Raw genomic sequence first — 15,176 nt, 5'->3', positions numbered from 1 at the left:
TGGCCGAAACAAAATAGCTACTTTGCATCCCAGGTGATCAGTTCAAGGTCATCTCGAGGACTTTGAGTTTGACACCAACCTGAGTTATGTGCAACACTGTCTCAGAACAGCTTGTTCACTCCACCACACCGCCCCCCAAAAAGCTGGGCTTGGTGGTGCATGCCTTTGATCATAGCTTCCCAGAGGCAAAGGCAGGAAGATCTGTTCAAGGCCCGTGATGGCTACACAGGGAGACCTTGTTTCAAAAAAGCAAACTAACAAAAATCTCAAGCCTGCCCCAGTCCTTTTGATACTATGTTCCAAGAGGATCTCTAAAACTTATCGCCCCAGAAACCTAAACAAAGACCAGGCGATGGCTCCTGTGCTAAAGCTGGATACACTTCCGGTTTTGTTTTGCGCGCAGGCGTAGCAGCTAATGGTACCGGCCAGAGGGCCAGTCTATGCGCACGCGCTCTGCAAGAACTTAGCCCCGGGTGGTGTGGCGGCGTGCTTGTGGGGAAACCCCTGTGCTGAGAGACTTAAGTATGTGACGGGCGAGCTGCAAAAGTTAGACCTCTGGGAACAACAGGCCCTCGTGAAGACTCCTCCCTGCGGAGGAGCAGCAAGTGTTGGGCAACTGTCTGTGGTCTCCTACATAAACGCTGGGTGCACAAGCTTAGGGGGCGGGCCTGAAGCAAGGGTGTACTACCCAAGGACCTGGCTAAACACAACTCCAGCTGGGACAGAGCTCCAGCTGGGATCAGACTCCAGAACTTGCCCTGGAGAAGCCGACAGACGACAGAAGGCACTGGCGTTAGCCGCCGCACTTGGGGCGGCACCCCGCGAGTGAGAGGGCATCCTGCTGCGGTCCTTAGTATAGGTTCTCAGCCTCAGTTTGGGCAGTGCCTTGCTCTTGGCTTTCCCAGTGTCCTGCAGTAGCCTCCGGTGACCCCCGGAAGCCCTCTTTTAGCCCTTCCCACACTCCCTGAATGACCTCACCATACGAATGGCTCATCCGTCCCAAGTCTTTGTTTCTAGCCCGGGATTCTGCCTCCCTGGGCGCTAGCCACTGGACGGTTTTATTCAAACTCGCCCTGCTCCAAGTCTACCACCTCCTGCTTCCTCTGTCTTAACTATCACCCTCCCACCCACTAGGGGCTCCAGCCAGAAACTTGGCCACCATCGTGGATATCACCGCTTTTCCCTCACCAGCGTGCACCCAGCCTTTCACGAGGTTCAGGGAAATCCGCCCACTCCTCCCAGTTGTCAGCGTCTCTTGCTTCCGGGACAGCTGCTACAGCCTCCTTCCTCACTGGCCTCCCTGCAGCCAAATAGCTCACCCCCAGACCTTCCTTACCACTCCCCCTTTAAACATCCACCACAAGGTCAGATCCCAGAGCTCTGCAGACACATCCCCAGAGTGGCCAGGGCTTTTCCCTTCCTTCCACACTGCTCCACGAGGCTGCTCACTACAGTCCCTGTGACAGTTAGGCTTCGTTGTCAATTTGACTGGATTTCAGACCATCTAGAAGACATGCCTGGCTTGTTTGAGCCGGAATCCCAGTGAGTTTAACCAGTGGGAGATTATGAGTGGTACCATTCCATGGAGTGGAGTCCCAGGAGATAAAAAGGCAAGGAGGAAGTAGCTCAGCTAGCCAGCTTTCCTTTCCTGCTTCCTAACTAGATACAATGTATGGATCTCCTCCCATTCAGGACTTCTCCACCACGGTGGACTGAATCCCCTCACACTAGAGCCAAAATAAACCCCCTTCCTTAAGTGGTTTTTGTCCCATGTTTTAATCACAGTAATGAGAAAATTGGTCACCAACCAGGAAAGGATAGTGACCTTTGCATGCAGGAACTGCTGATTCCAGATCCCTAGTGCACCTTCTCATGACCCTTTCTGACCTAGCTCCAGTCTCTTTAACCCTGGGTTCCTTCATGTCCCCTAATTTCAGCCCAGTGGACCCTAGTCTGGTCCTACTGGAATACCTCTGACATCTGGTGAACTCAATTTTCCAAATGCAGTCCTCACACTACCTCCTCCAAGAAGCCTTCCTTCTGCTCCTGTCCTCCACTTTGCTACTTATTCTAGCTTATTCTACCACTGTGAGTAAGCCAATTTAGGGCCTGGGTTTCAGCAGAGTAACCCCTGGGTAGGGGCTGATGAGGCAGGTGCCATGTCTGGCCCTCAGCTGAAGCAGAGTGTTAAGATAACGTCCATGTCTGAACAGATGATGCTGGTAAGGGGAAAGGCCCAGCCTGGTGAGCACCGGTGGGTGTCATGCCAGCGAGAGAGAGAAGTAGGCTGAGGGCTACTGTCCTCTGCGATACAGAGAGGAGCCACCACCTTTGGAACGTGGGGCCTGCAAGAGGTGATCAGACGCCTGAGTCAATGATGCTCTCTAGCTCAGCCACTGAAGACATCGGGCCCGTCTGGGGCGATGGACTCCACAGGCATGGCCACACACCACCCTTCCTTGCCCTGCCCTGCAGGCTTGCTCTACTCCCATTCCTGCTCTAAATAAGGCAGATGTGGAATATGGCCACCCACTTCCCAAGAGAACCCAATCAATGAAGAGGAGAAGGGGTGGCCTACCCTCCCGGGCTCCCACCCTCTGCTTGGTGCCAGGTCCGACCAGCCCTAAGTCAATGTTCCTGGGACCTTTCTTACTGGTCCTGGGAGCTTGACGTGGCCTTGGAGACAACCCCCCCCACCCGTGTATCTTGAACAAACACAAATAGGTTTTGTTTTGTTTTTAAACTCTGATGTCCCCTTTTCTTTACAGAATATTTACAAACAGGGACAGGTAGGGGCACTTTCGCCACCGAAGTGGCTGGGAAGTGGGGGCAGTGCTAAGACGCGCCTCAGCGCGGGGAGGAAGTCCTGAGGAAGTTCACTAGGATGACCCAGGTGCCCTGAAGGGCCAGGCAGTTCCAATCAGGTCCGGAATCGGACTAGAGCCCGAGGTGAGCTTCAGGCCAGGTCAGCGGTGGGGGAGCCCAGCTGTCTGGAGGCCAGGAGCAGGCGGGTGGCAGCATTCTCGGACTCGGCCAGCAGGCGTTGGTTGTTGTGCCTGAGGCTCCGGACCTCCTCCTCCAGGGCTGCCCTGTCTGCCTTCTCCTAGGGTGAGGAACAGTAGTCGGAACCCTTTCCTGGGGCAGCCTTGGGCTTCAGGTCCACCCCAGGCCCCTCCTCACCCTCTGCAGGTCCTCCTGGAGCTTCTTGAGCATGGATTCCAGGTGTGAGACCTTTTCTGACAGGCTCCCGGGTTCTGGCCTGAGGACATGTGGTCAGAGTTCAGCAGGAGCAGCTTGGAGCCAGCACCACAGGTTACCTCCCAGACACACTCCTGACTGAGAATAAACCCAACTCTGCCTTCTGAGACTTCAGGTATTGGTGGAAGCAGAGCCTAGATAACATTCAACTCCAGTGCACAGGCAGGGAAGGGACACACACACACACACACACACGCACACGCGCGCACACGAGGGGGCCACGTGAGGGTAGAAGCCTTACTCAGAATCACACTTTGGAGCTCCTTTGGGGTCTCCGCTCTCTGGGATGGGCTGTCCTGTGGGAGAGAGAGACTGTGGGCGGGTCTGAGAGGGATAAAGAAGCCCACTCCAGCCCTCCTCCCTTGTGCCCTAATGGCCTCACCCTCTCGGGACAGTGACTCCAGAATTGTGTTGCAAGTGGAGGCAATCTCTGAGATGGACCGCCACTCATCCTCCAGGGTCTCGCTGCCAGCTTCCGACATAACTGCCAGTTAAAGGAGAAAGGCTTAGAGGGGACCCTAGAACCGGCTACCTTCCCCTGGCCTGCCCCTGACTCCAGACTCACTTTTACTGATGGAATTCCGCAGAGACAAGGTTCTGGGCAGGATGGAGGCCCTCAGTTCAGGTGCGGAGTCACTGGGGTCCTCATGGCTGCTGGGGCTGCCTGAGTGGTCCTGGGGGCAAAAGGGAATGGCCAGGCTGTAACACCCAATGTCATCGCTCCAGATGAATTCATCTCCAGATGTTTCTGCTTACCTGGGAGGGCGGTGTCTCTCTGCCAGTACCAGGTGCTGACGGGTTGTTGGTGGTGACAAGGAGGAGGTCTGGGGTGGTGTTGGGCAGGACTGGAGCCTCATCTGACAGGGAGCTAAGGAGGGAGGGTGCCTCAGAACTGAGAGCCAGCATGGTCCTGAGCTGTGCCTCCAGGTGCTAAAAGGCTGGCCAGAGAAGGGGAAGCCCAGAGGGTGTACCTGCGGGGTGACAGGGAGTTGTGGCTGTGTAGGAACTCCGTTCTCTCTTCAGTCAGGTCCCCAGGCCCTGGAGGAGGGCCACTGCTGTCTTGCAGGCAGAAATGCAGCAGCTGCTTTGTGGGGGGCAGCAGGACCACCTTTATGGCCTCCTCCTGTACTGGCTCTGGGACCCCACGGCGGCTGGGTTCCTTCAGCGACAGTGTGTACAGCTCGGAAAAGCTCCTGGAAGATGAGGGTGGGGGCATCATCAGGGAGCCCTCTCCAGCACCTCCATATCATCAAACCCACCACCCCGAGACTGCCAGAGGCTTCCCAAAGGAGGAGTGCTCCATGCATCCCTACCAACGTTGTCTGTGACAGAGCACTTCCCAGACCTAGGCTAACATGGCTGCTCTGCTCCATGTACCCTAAACAGTTTCCCTATCAATTTTTCTATCAAATGTACTAACAGTGCTGACTTTACTGTAGGCTGTGAGAGTTCAAACAACGTAATGTAAACTGATTAGTATCCACAGTGCACTGTGGTGTGTCCATACATTCTCTGGGATATGAATGAACACACACACACACACACACACACACACACACACACACACACCTGCCCAAGCCGTCTCCAACAGCAGTGCCTGGAGCCAAATCCAGTCCATGCTTTTCTCTTCTCTTTCCTTTCTTTTTATTAGCACACATACCAGTTTTTGAAACTCTTATCGGTTAAGAATAGTTTTTAGGCCAGGCAGTGGTGGTGCACACCTTTAATCCCAGCACTCGGGAGGCAGAGCCAGGCGGATCTCTGTGAGTTCGAGGCCAGCCTGGTCTACAGAGTGAGATCCAGGACAGGCACCAAAGCTACACAGAGAAACCCTGTCTCAGAAAAGCCAAAAAAAGAAAAAAAAAAAAAAAAAAAAAAAAAAAAAAGAAAGAAAGAAAGTAAAGAAAAAAAATTAATTAGTCTAATTTGGGGTTGCGTGCCTTTAATCCCAGCATTTGGAGGCAGAGGCAGGCAAATCTCTGTAAGTTTGAAGCCAGCCTGGTCTACAAAGTGAGTTCCAGGATAGCCAGGGCTGTTACACAGAGAAACCCTGTCTCAAACAAGCCAAAACCAAACCAAAAACAACAACAAAAATATATTACAGTCCGGACTTAATGTATTCCCACTTGGAATTTTTTGACCTTACACTGGATTTTTCAGCAGTAACCTTTATCTTTACAAGATAAAGAGTATCTGTACAAAATCCCGAAATTTCAGTCTCTATGGTTTTAGTGGATGCTCAGCCACACATTCATTTTCCTACTGTGGCAGAGAGCAAGTAGCTCCAAAAGCCTAAAAATATCCACTATTTGGGGCTTTGTGGGGAAAGTTTGCCTACACTGGGTTCAGAATAGTAAACGATCAATTAGTGTGCACATGGAGGGGAGAGCTAATGTCTTCAAATGATGGAAGCTGCTACTTGACCTTTAGAGCAGGGAAAGCATGGGCTTAATCGGTTTCAGTCTAGATGAGTAAAGTACGCTTCAGAGACACCAGAGTCGTGGCATCTTGAGCATGCTGGCGATGCTGACGCGGGAGGTACAGAACGGACCAGCTGCCGAGTCCTCCCACCTCCCCACATGCCGGGTGCCCTGACCTTCGCGGCCGGCCGCTCTCGTCTGGGGGCAGGACGGTGACGCAGACCTTGGGCGCGGAGCGCAGCATCTGGGCAGCAGCTTCTGGCCCCAGCTTGGGCAGCGTCTGGCCACACACTCGCAGCAGGCGTGCTCCGGGCCGGAGCCCCGTGGTCTCCGCGAACGTGAAGCGCTCCACGTGTGTGATAAAGCCCTCCGCATCCACCTCGAAGCCCAGGCGACCTTGGCCGTCTCGGGGCAGGGCCAGTTCTCTGGTCTCACAGCCGCGGCTCACCAGCTGAGCGAAGGGAGCAGGTGAGAGCGCCCCTGGGGGCGTGGCTCCCCAGAGCCGGCCCCCGGCCCCACCCCTGACTCATCGTACTTAACACCGCACGCCTCGGGCCCCTCAGCGCCCCACCTGACAGCTGAGCATCCCCGGCTCTGCGATCAGAAGTCTCCGGTACAAGCCCCTACCTACCCCTCCCGCCTCCGACTAGCCTAACGGGGTTTCCAGGGGGCTACGCCCCCAACACGCACCAGACCCCGGGAGGCTCGTGCCCACTCTTGGGGTTTATACACCCCACGGCCTTAGTGTCCCCCCCAGAGCTCACCTGCAGACGTGCCACAACTTCGCCCACCGCTTGCCCCGGGGGCCCGTCGAGCCGCAGCGTGATCGCCTCCCCGCGCCCGTGGTACAGATCGAGCTGGTGCTCCGAGAAGGTCCAGGCCAACACGTCGCGACAGGCACAGTTAAAGACGACACGGCCGTCGCGCGGGGCCACCAGCACCAGCGTCTCTGCCGAGATGCCCAACAAGCAAGGCACCTCGGCGCCCTCCGGACCGCCCGTCTCAGCTCCCGCCGCCACCCGCGCCCCTGGAGCCGCGCGCACGCCCCACATCAGAGCGCCCGCCGCCTGCAGCTCAGCGCCTGGGCCCCGAGGGGTGGCCCGGCGCCGGCCGCCCAGAGACGGCAGGCCGAACCGCGACGCCGAGTCCAGCGATGTAGTGGTCACTTCATTGGTAGCCAGGTCTTGCAGGTACTGTTGGCGTGTGCGTGTGGCCATGGCGTGGAACTGGCGTGCGTGGCCGGCCGCTTGCTCACCATTGAGCGCCTTGGCCAACAGAAAGGCCCGGAAATCGGCATTGGCTGCGAAGGGGCCTCCGCCACGTGGCAGCGCTGGGCCGAAGGCAGGAGTGTCCTGGGTGCGGCTCACTGCCACCCTGGGTGGAGGAAGGCTGTAGTAAGGGAACGAGGGGCAGGAGGGCGCAGGGAATGGTCCAAGAATTGGTGCCCATAGAAGACCTGAGACCACTCTAGCACCCACCTGTAGGAAGTGTGCGGCGTGCAGGGAGCATGCGCGCGCACCACTAAGAACACGTGCTGGAAGTGCGAGCGGATAGTTGTGGGACAGAAAGGTTTGCTACCCGGTTCCTGGAACACGATGGTCACAATATCATTGCCGATATGACGCTTCCTCAGGAGCTGAGGTATAAAGACAGGGAATGTGAGGTGGGCTTTGTGACCCCCAAATCTCTCCTCATTTTGGCATGGCAAAGCCTGGGCACCAGCAGTTCCTCACCTGCCTCTGGTAAAGGCCTGAGGGAGGTATTTGGGAAGGTGGTACAGCCAGAGGGGAGGGCTGTTGGCATCAGCAGAGCTCATGCCAAACTTCTGATATTGCCAATCAAGTAGCACCCTCCATGGCTTCCCAAAAGGTTTGGGCCTGTCCCAACCCCTCTCACACCTGCTGCTGGTTATTAGGCGTGTAAGGCAGCATCGTGGACACGTGGAACATGATCTCGTGGTCTTGGTAGGTGGTGTAGAGCGAGTGTGTGCCTGTGGAATCCGCTGTATCCAGACAATTGGGGACACAAAGAGAACAGGGGGCGTGTGGGTGACTTGAACGGGTCGGGTCGTCCTTGCCTGCACGTCTTTCTCTCAAGCCACCAGCTTATGCCCAGGCAATGAAGTCCAAGGGCCTCATCCTTGGTGAATTCCCTCCCTTCCCCCATAGGTTACAGCCTCACACCGGGGTGAAGGGGAATCAGGACAGGGATGCTGAAATAGAACAAACCCCAGAAGTGAGAAACGGTCTTGGAGGGAAACTCAGAGATCAGGGTTTCCAGCCCCTCATCCCTGCTGCACAGCTGGACTCTGCAGCTCAGTTCCCACCCTCAGGCCCAGTTCCCGGCCAACACTAAGGAATGCTGACAAAGTTCTGCCCCGGAACCGCGCCCCACCCCCCACCCCCAGCGCCTCACTTTTGGTATCCAGCTGGGCCCGGTAACTTTCAAAGCCTTTGAGCCGCACCACGTCCCCCAGCAAGGTGAGGAACTGCATGAAGGCTGCTCCTGCCTCCTGGTTGTTGTACATCTCTTCCTCGGAGCCCTGGCCGGCCCGGCAGTACAGGATGCCCACCTTGCGTTGGAAGCTCAGCTGAGGAGGCATGGACAACAGAGACAAATGCAGCCCCACCTCTGCCGTGCCTGGGAACAGTGACAACTGGCCTGGGGGCTGGGCTGCCATCTGTGTGGCTTTGCCTATCAAACCTGCCCCTCTTCTTGTGCTCAGGGGGCAGGGGGTGCAGGATTTACTTTTCCAGTGACAGAAGAGATGCCTCACAGAAAGGACCCTATGGACAATGCCTTCACTCCTAACAAATGTCCACACTATCCTCCTCAACTCAAGGCTCTAATGCGCTCTCCCTCAACTCCAACATAGCCTCACCTTTGAGGTTTTTAGCCATCTCTGTCCCCTTCCTATACCCACTTCTTTTTCCTTGTCTTTTTGATACAGTTTTGTACATAGCCCAGGCTGTACTTGAACTCACTATATAGCTAAGGCTGGCCTTGAACTCCTGATCCTCCTGTGTGTACCTCCTAAATGCTGGAATTATAGTCATGTGCCTGGAATTTTTGTTTGTTTGAAACAGTCTTGCTATGTAGCCCAGACTTGGCTTTGAATTCATGCAATCCTCCTGCCTCAGCTGCCTCATACTAGGATTACAGCATACCCCACCACAGCTGGCTTTTCTACATGTTCTTCTCCCAATGTCTTCCCATCGTAGAGAGCTATGACATAGGACCCCATTGATGTAATCTCGCCTCCCACTCCCCAGCGCTCACCTCCCTCCTTCATAGCTGACCTCCGTGTTTGAGGGCCTGCCTAGCATGCCTGGGGTCCAGGCTTCTGTCCCCTAGGGGAGGTGGAGGGAGCAAACAACAGAAGCCACCAGGCCCAGCTCCCCCCAGAGCCCAGAGATATGGCCTCTCCTGGCACTGTTGGCACTGTTGGCCCTGGTGTTGCGGGGACAAGAACCTCTTCTTGCTTGAAGTTTTCCACCTCTGTTCCTCTCCACGATTCCCTCCTCCTCCATGGCAGTTTCCAGCCCAGACCCTTTCCCCAAGCTCCAGGTCTGGTTCACCAGCTGCCAGGTGCCCTTCAATATCTTTTTCTTCTTGAGACGAGTCTCTCTACATAGCCCTCAGTGTCCTGGAACTCACAAAGATCCTCCTGCCTCTGCCTCCTGAGTGCTGGGACTAAAGGCGTGCATCACCAGGCCTGGCCCTTTCCAATATCTTGACCTCTCAACTATGACTCCTCTGCTCTCTGCCTTCTGTCCCTCCTCAAGAGTCCCTGGGCCCACAAAAAACCACAACTCCCAGGGACTAAGACTCGGGGGAATCTCAACTTTCCCACCTTTCAGTCGGCCACAAAGGGCTGGCCACTCTAGACTGTCACCTCCTTATCACCATGACCACGTCTAACCTGGACAACTTCAGCTTTGGGCCTGTTTGCCCTCCAGCCTAGGTCTATGTTGCAGCTAGAGAGTCACTGTGCCTCTCAGATCTGTTCTGAATCCCTCTGTGGCTCCCAATATCTATAAGACACCCCCCCCAAAAAAAAGCCTCCCCCATGCTGGTTCCACAAGCCCTCCACCCACACGAAACATCACGTGACATGCATCAGACCTCTAAACCTGCATTGCATCCCTCTGCCCAGACAACACCGTTCCCTGGCCTGGTTGCCGTCAGCATCCTCTGTGTGCCTCTAAACCCTGCTGCTCCGTCCTTCGGCAGGAGCTCTTGCCCATACTCAGGGACAGCACCTCATCTGGACCTGTTCCAGCGTCTGGTCTAGAGCCTGACACCGGGAAGATAGGAGATGTGTTTGTTCTATGACCCTTATAAACAACAGGATAGTCAGGGCCTCTGGACAGCTTTCAGCACAGAGTAGAGGCTTTCCAACTAGCTTGAGCGTCCTCAAGTGGAACAGGAAGTTCTGGGAAGGTGTGAGCCTCCCATATGGGGAGGAGACCAAGCAGGGCCTGTCAGGGATGACGAGGGAATTGCAGAGCGGCAGGGTGAGTCCGACAGGGTATTCTAGAACTGAGAACCTAGGTCTTAAAAAAAAAAAAAGTGTGGAGCCTGAGTTAGGAGGCCAGGGCTGCAGCCCCAGATTCTGCATTCCTAACAAGTTATGGCTGCTTTATAAGCAAGCCCTCCTTGGTCAAGTAAAGCTCAGATGACCTCTGACCCTTCTCTCTGAAATGCTAGAGGTGGATCACCTCTCCTGAGGTCAGTGCCCAGGTCAGGGTTGGGGAGCTGGGAGCTATCAGGCTGAGTTCAGACTGGTCTCCCTCGGAAACTGAGCCCTCCTTCCTCCTAGGAACTCACCACTTGCTCATCTAGAGTAAGCAGCGTGCGGGGCACCTTGGGAGAAGCTGAACCTAGGCGCAGGCAGGTCGGGCTCAGCCGTGGAGCCACGTGTTCCAGAAGCTTCTTCGGGGATAGGCCCCTTGGGGGACCAGGGGGCAACGCGTCCTCCGAGATGGTGCCACGGAGGGTCCGGAGCTGAGGATGGGATGTAGAGACATTCAGTTTCTGTCCAGGCTGTGGAGGAGGGAGCCCACCTTCTGAGCCTGTGACCCCAGCCCACCTGCGTGGTCCGCACGATGACGCGGTAGGTGTGTAGGGTGCCCCCTCCGCTGCCCTCTCTCTCCTCCCGTCGCAGGCTCACTGCTACCGGACCCAGCGCCTCATCCAGCCCAAAGAAGTTCTGGTGTTCTGGGGTGGGGGTGGGCAGGGGTGATCCGTCAAGCCTCACAGACTGCCCTATACCGTCTCGACCACGCCCACCACAGAAGTACCACCCTGGGCTCCTTCTTGCCAAGTGCTGAACCTGAGAAAAGCTTACTCCCGTCCCCTTCCAGTCCCACCCACAGCACCCTTGTCCCGGCCCCTGGGAACTATCGCCCAAGGGCTCCCAGGTTTAAATGCTGCCCTGGCTCCATCAAAGCTCAACTTCTCTTTCGGGGCCCTGAAGCTGCTTTCCCGATGATGGCGAGAACAAGGTTTCGTCAGACAGGCATGGAGATAGGAAATCGTTCCCTGGCCTACGAAGATGAACCAGATGGAAGGGGTACTCCCTGACTTCAGGGGTGACACCAGAGCTTGGCCTTAAAGCCATCAGAGCTCAATTCAGCTCCTGCTCCTTGGTCCAGCCAGGGACTTGACAGAGAAAGGGCAGCCCATGAGCCTCCTCCTGTGTGCACTGGAGACCCCAGGACCTCTGCCCCAGACCCTCTCCTGCCTCTCCCCGGCTCGCCTGCTCCTTACCTTTGCCATAGAAGTACTTCCGGTAGTAGCCTGCACCCAGATCGGCGTGCTCCAGGCTGTACGCTGTGGTTCGGGTCTGTGGCTCCTCCAGGACCGACACAGCCGCATTAGGCAGAGCAGGGGGCACAGGTGGAGACACCGGTCCACCCAGCCCTAGCTCGCCCTCACCGCCAAGCTCGCTCACAAAGCCAGGTGCCCCAAGCAGTAGATCTGAGGTGGCAGTCTGGTCCTCAGCTACGGCCAGGGTCCCAGGGCTGGCCTCTGTATGGCTTCCTGTCCCCCGAGGTCGTGGGGCCCAGTCAAACAGCAAGCTCTGCACATCATAGTGGGCAAACCACCGGGGTTCCAGCACCGGTGGGAAGGTGGGTTCTGGCTCCTCAGCCGGCAACCCAAAAGTGCTAGAGGGTCAGCGAAGAGCCGAGTGGGGGTTGCAGCAGGGCGGCTGGCATCCTCGTGGCTGTGGGCACGGGCACGGGGGCTGGCGGGTGTAGGGGGCCGAACTTCGCCGGCATCACTGCCACTGCGCAAGAGTGGGCCCCGAGCTGGCCTCGGCTCAAAGGTATGTGGTGTCAGTGGAGGTCGGGAGGGCTGGCGCAGCTTCCGGGCAAAGAGGTCATCTGTGGGTGCAGGGGCCATGCCCCGCCGAGGGCTCCCCACTCCGCCGGCCCACATGGGCATGCTCTGTGGGCCTGACTCTCTGAGGGCCGGGTCGCATTGGTGGGCACGGGTCCTTGGTGCCCAGCCAGCAGGCTGAGGTTTCAGTGATTGGTTCCTGCCCTGAAGGATGAGGGAGCTGCTCAGATGGGCCTGGGGAGAAAACAGGAACTCAGGCCCCCAGCCCAGTCTTCCACAACCCCCGTTGGCTTCCGGCCCCCTCCGGTACCATCAAAGCTGCTTCCGCTTTCCTGGCCACTTCCTTGTCTGCCTGGGGCTGAGGTTTCCAGCCCCCTCCCGGGCTTAGCGCTGGACAAGGCTAGGGGCGCAGCTTTGCCTCTGAGGGTCCCAATGTCTGGGCAGCAGGGGGGGAACCAGGGCCTCCCAGTTCCCACCTGTACACCTTGGGCCTAGTTCCACAGTCAAAGCCACCAAGTTCTGGACAGACAGTTTCCACTGGGACGGAAGTCAGTGTAGCCACTGGTGTCTGGGTCTTGCCCGCTTGACAAAGGGAGGACGTCCTGTCCCCAGAGACCTTCCTCCCTGGGACCTCCCACTTCCTCCAGGGTCCCCGAGGAGCTGAGCACCCAAGACCTGGTCTCAATGCCCTGGTTCCCGTAGCCTCAATACCTCAAGGACACAGGGACTCCTGGGGCAGCTGGGAAGACAGGAAGTGTCCCCAACTCAGCCCCCCCTCCCCCGGCTTGGCCCCTATATCCTGAGGAAGGTGCTCCGGTCACAACAGCTCAGTCACGGGACCCAAGACACCCAGGTCTAAAGACAGGCCTAGCACTAACCTCCTGTGCGTTACTATGCCCACGCCTGGGAGCAAGGGAAGGCCTAACGCTGGCAGAACCCCAGGGACGTCTGTCTACCTGGCCTCACGTGGACAGGGAGGTCCGAACCCCGCGGGACAGAAGGTCACAATGAGGCCTGGTTACGATGAGCTTGCCTGAAGTAGTTCCTCGTTCCAAGGAGAATTTGAACCTGGTCTGAGAATCTCTAGCCCAGTGGTTCTCAACCTTCCAAGCGCTGCGACCCTTTAGTACAGTCCTCATGGTGTGCTGACCCCAACCATAACATTATTTTCATTGCTACCTCATAACTGTAATTTTGCTACTGTTATGAATCGTAAATATCTGATATGCGACCCTGTGAAAGGATCATTTGACCTGTGAGGGGGTCACGGCCCACAGGTTGAGAACCACTGCTCTAGGGCTCCGCAGTGCTGTACCTGCCCCCTCTCCTGGTATGTGTAGGCGGGAGGCCGGTTTGTGAGAGAGGGGAGGTCTCAGGCTCACGGTCCCACAGGATGTAAGGCTGAGACACCCAAGGCCCCAGGGACCTGCTAAGTGCGGAAATGTGGTGAAGGCAGGCTAGGCAGGTGAGAACACGGAGGCCCACCTCTGGTGAACGTGTGGAGTCAACACCAGGGCAGGGGCATGAGAACTCTCAGTGAGGGTGCAGGCATCTGTTGGTGAGTTTTTGTACATCATCCAGTGCCATCAGTGGGGCTAGGCCAGAAGGGGATGGGGAGCCACTCGGTGGAATCACTCAGCTGGGTCTCCAGAACCAAACATGAGAAGACCTCCTCCTCCTCAGGCTCTTCCTGACTTGGTTTCTCCTAAGACAAGCCCTGATGCTGAACTTCTTGTTTTCTTCAAAGACTGCTAGGAAGCCGGGCGGTGGTGGCGCAAGCCTTTAATCCCAGCACTCGGGAGGCAGAGCAGGGAAGGCAGAGCCAGGCAGATCTCTGTGAGTTCGAGACCAGCCTGGTCTATAGAGTGAGATCCAGGAAAGGCACAAAGCTACACAGAGAAACCCGGTCTCAAAAAACAAAACAAAACAAAAAAGACTGCTGGGAAACTTGGAGGGTGAAGCCAGCCAGCTATGTTTGCACGTGGACTATGCAGGTCCCAGTTCCATGGACCAAGCTTTGGGCACATGCAGGCTTGGACTCAGGCTACAATGTAGCGAGTTGAGAGAGAACAGCAGGGAGGGTCTGTGAAGGCCCTTCTCCACATGGCTGCCTCTGTGAGTGTGGGCAGCCCAGCCCATGAGCTGCCTCTTGTTCTGGCCCTGCCTTAAGGGGTGTACTTGGGCTCTGCCCCCCATCCCACTCTTCACACAAGGTCCATTGAGGCCAGGACATTCCTCGGAGCCTGTGTCACTGAGGGGGAAAGGGGGCGCCCCGCCCCCACAGATCCGGAAGGCCTGGCTGCCCCAGGAGGAGGCGCTGGATGTTTCCCAGCACATCTGGAGGTCATGACCCCCTTTCTGTTGCCAGGGAGTGTTACAGATGTTTCCTCCTAGGCCAGACCTAGCATTGCAAAGGCTGGGAAAGAGGTCACACTGGGAGAAGGGGAGCCCCAGAAGATGGGGAACCCCAAAGATACTTAGCAGCAGAAGCAGTTGTAGGTGCTGCTCAGAGAAGTCCTGAGCCAATGACTCCACTCAGCAGCTCGTGCCGAGGAGGGAGTGGGAGCTGCCAGCAGGAGACAGAACTCTGAGCGTGCTGACTGGGGCAGGAGCTAGCGGGGTGCCGGCAGTGAAAGCAGCGACCAGTCCCGTCCCTCCCCACACTACACGGGTCCACGGCCAAGCCACTTTGCTGGGTATCCAGCTCTAGCCTGGTGCCTCCCATTCCCTGATCCCGCCAGTACCTCTTGGGTTCCCGCTGGCCGCCGCTGCCTTCCGCACCAGGGTCCCGCTGCCTGCGCTCACCGCTCCCGGCGCCGCCGCTCCGCCTGGGGGCGGGGCCAGGATGGGGGCGGCGTACGGCAGGGGTGGGGGTGGGAGAGGGCGGGACTACCCGGGAGTTGTCTAAGGCGGGAAGCACGGCGGGTGGGGACCTCCGGCAGGGCCTTAGGCAGCCCTGGACAGTCTGAAGCCCAGAGCGCTGTCCCAGGCTCCAGCCGCCCTTCTAACTCCCCGGTCGGAGCCCAATCCGTGTCCTCACCCAGAAATGGGAACAAATGACCGGCTTTCCAGACCAATCGGAGTGCTAGAGGCCACCTAGTGTCCAGCTGTGGCCCAGCAGACAGCAGGTGTTCAGGCCCAGAAACTATTTCA

General features: G+C 57.1%; 1 protein-coding gene across 1 annotated transcript; it reads right to left on the bottom strand.

Annotated features, from left to right (window-relative positions):
* Positions 1-2,721: 2,721 nt before the first annotated feature.
* Sipa1 (signal-induced proliferation-associated 1) lies at positions 2,722-14,870 on the bottom strand. Its single transcript, XM_028855919.2, is given in 17 exon segments — positions 2,722-3,103; positions 3,181-3,259; positions 3,500-3,554; positions 3,641-3,742; positions 3,824-3,932; positions 4,015-4,126; positions 4,230-4,451; positions 5,855-6,129; positions 6,443-7,052; positions 7,157-7,314; positions 7,577-7,680; positions 8,094-8,268; positions 10,509-10,685; positions 10,771-10,898; positions 11,451-11,843; positions 11,846-12,257; positions 14,768-14,870. Coding segments are annotated over 16 exon segments (3,129 nt in total). The 5' UTR covers positions 12,129-12,257; positions 14,768-14,870; the 3' UTR covers positions 2,722-2,956.
* Positions 14,871-15,176: the final 306 nt, after the last annotated feature.

Source organism: Peromyscus leucopus, chromosome 1, assembly GCF_004664715.2.
Source record: "Peromyscus leucopus breed LL Stock chromosome 1, UCI_PerLeu_2.1, whole genome shotgun sequence".
NCBI classification, from domain to species: Eukaryota; Metazoa; Chordata; class Mammalia; order Rodentia; family Cricetidae; genus Peromyscus; species Peromyscus leucopus.
Note: the sequence above shows the minus strand (reverse complement) of the source record. Positions and strands in the feature narration are given on the sequence as shown.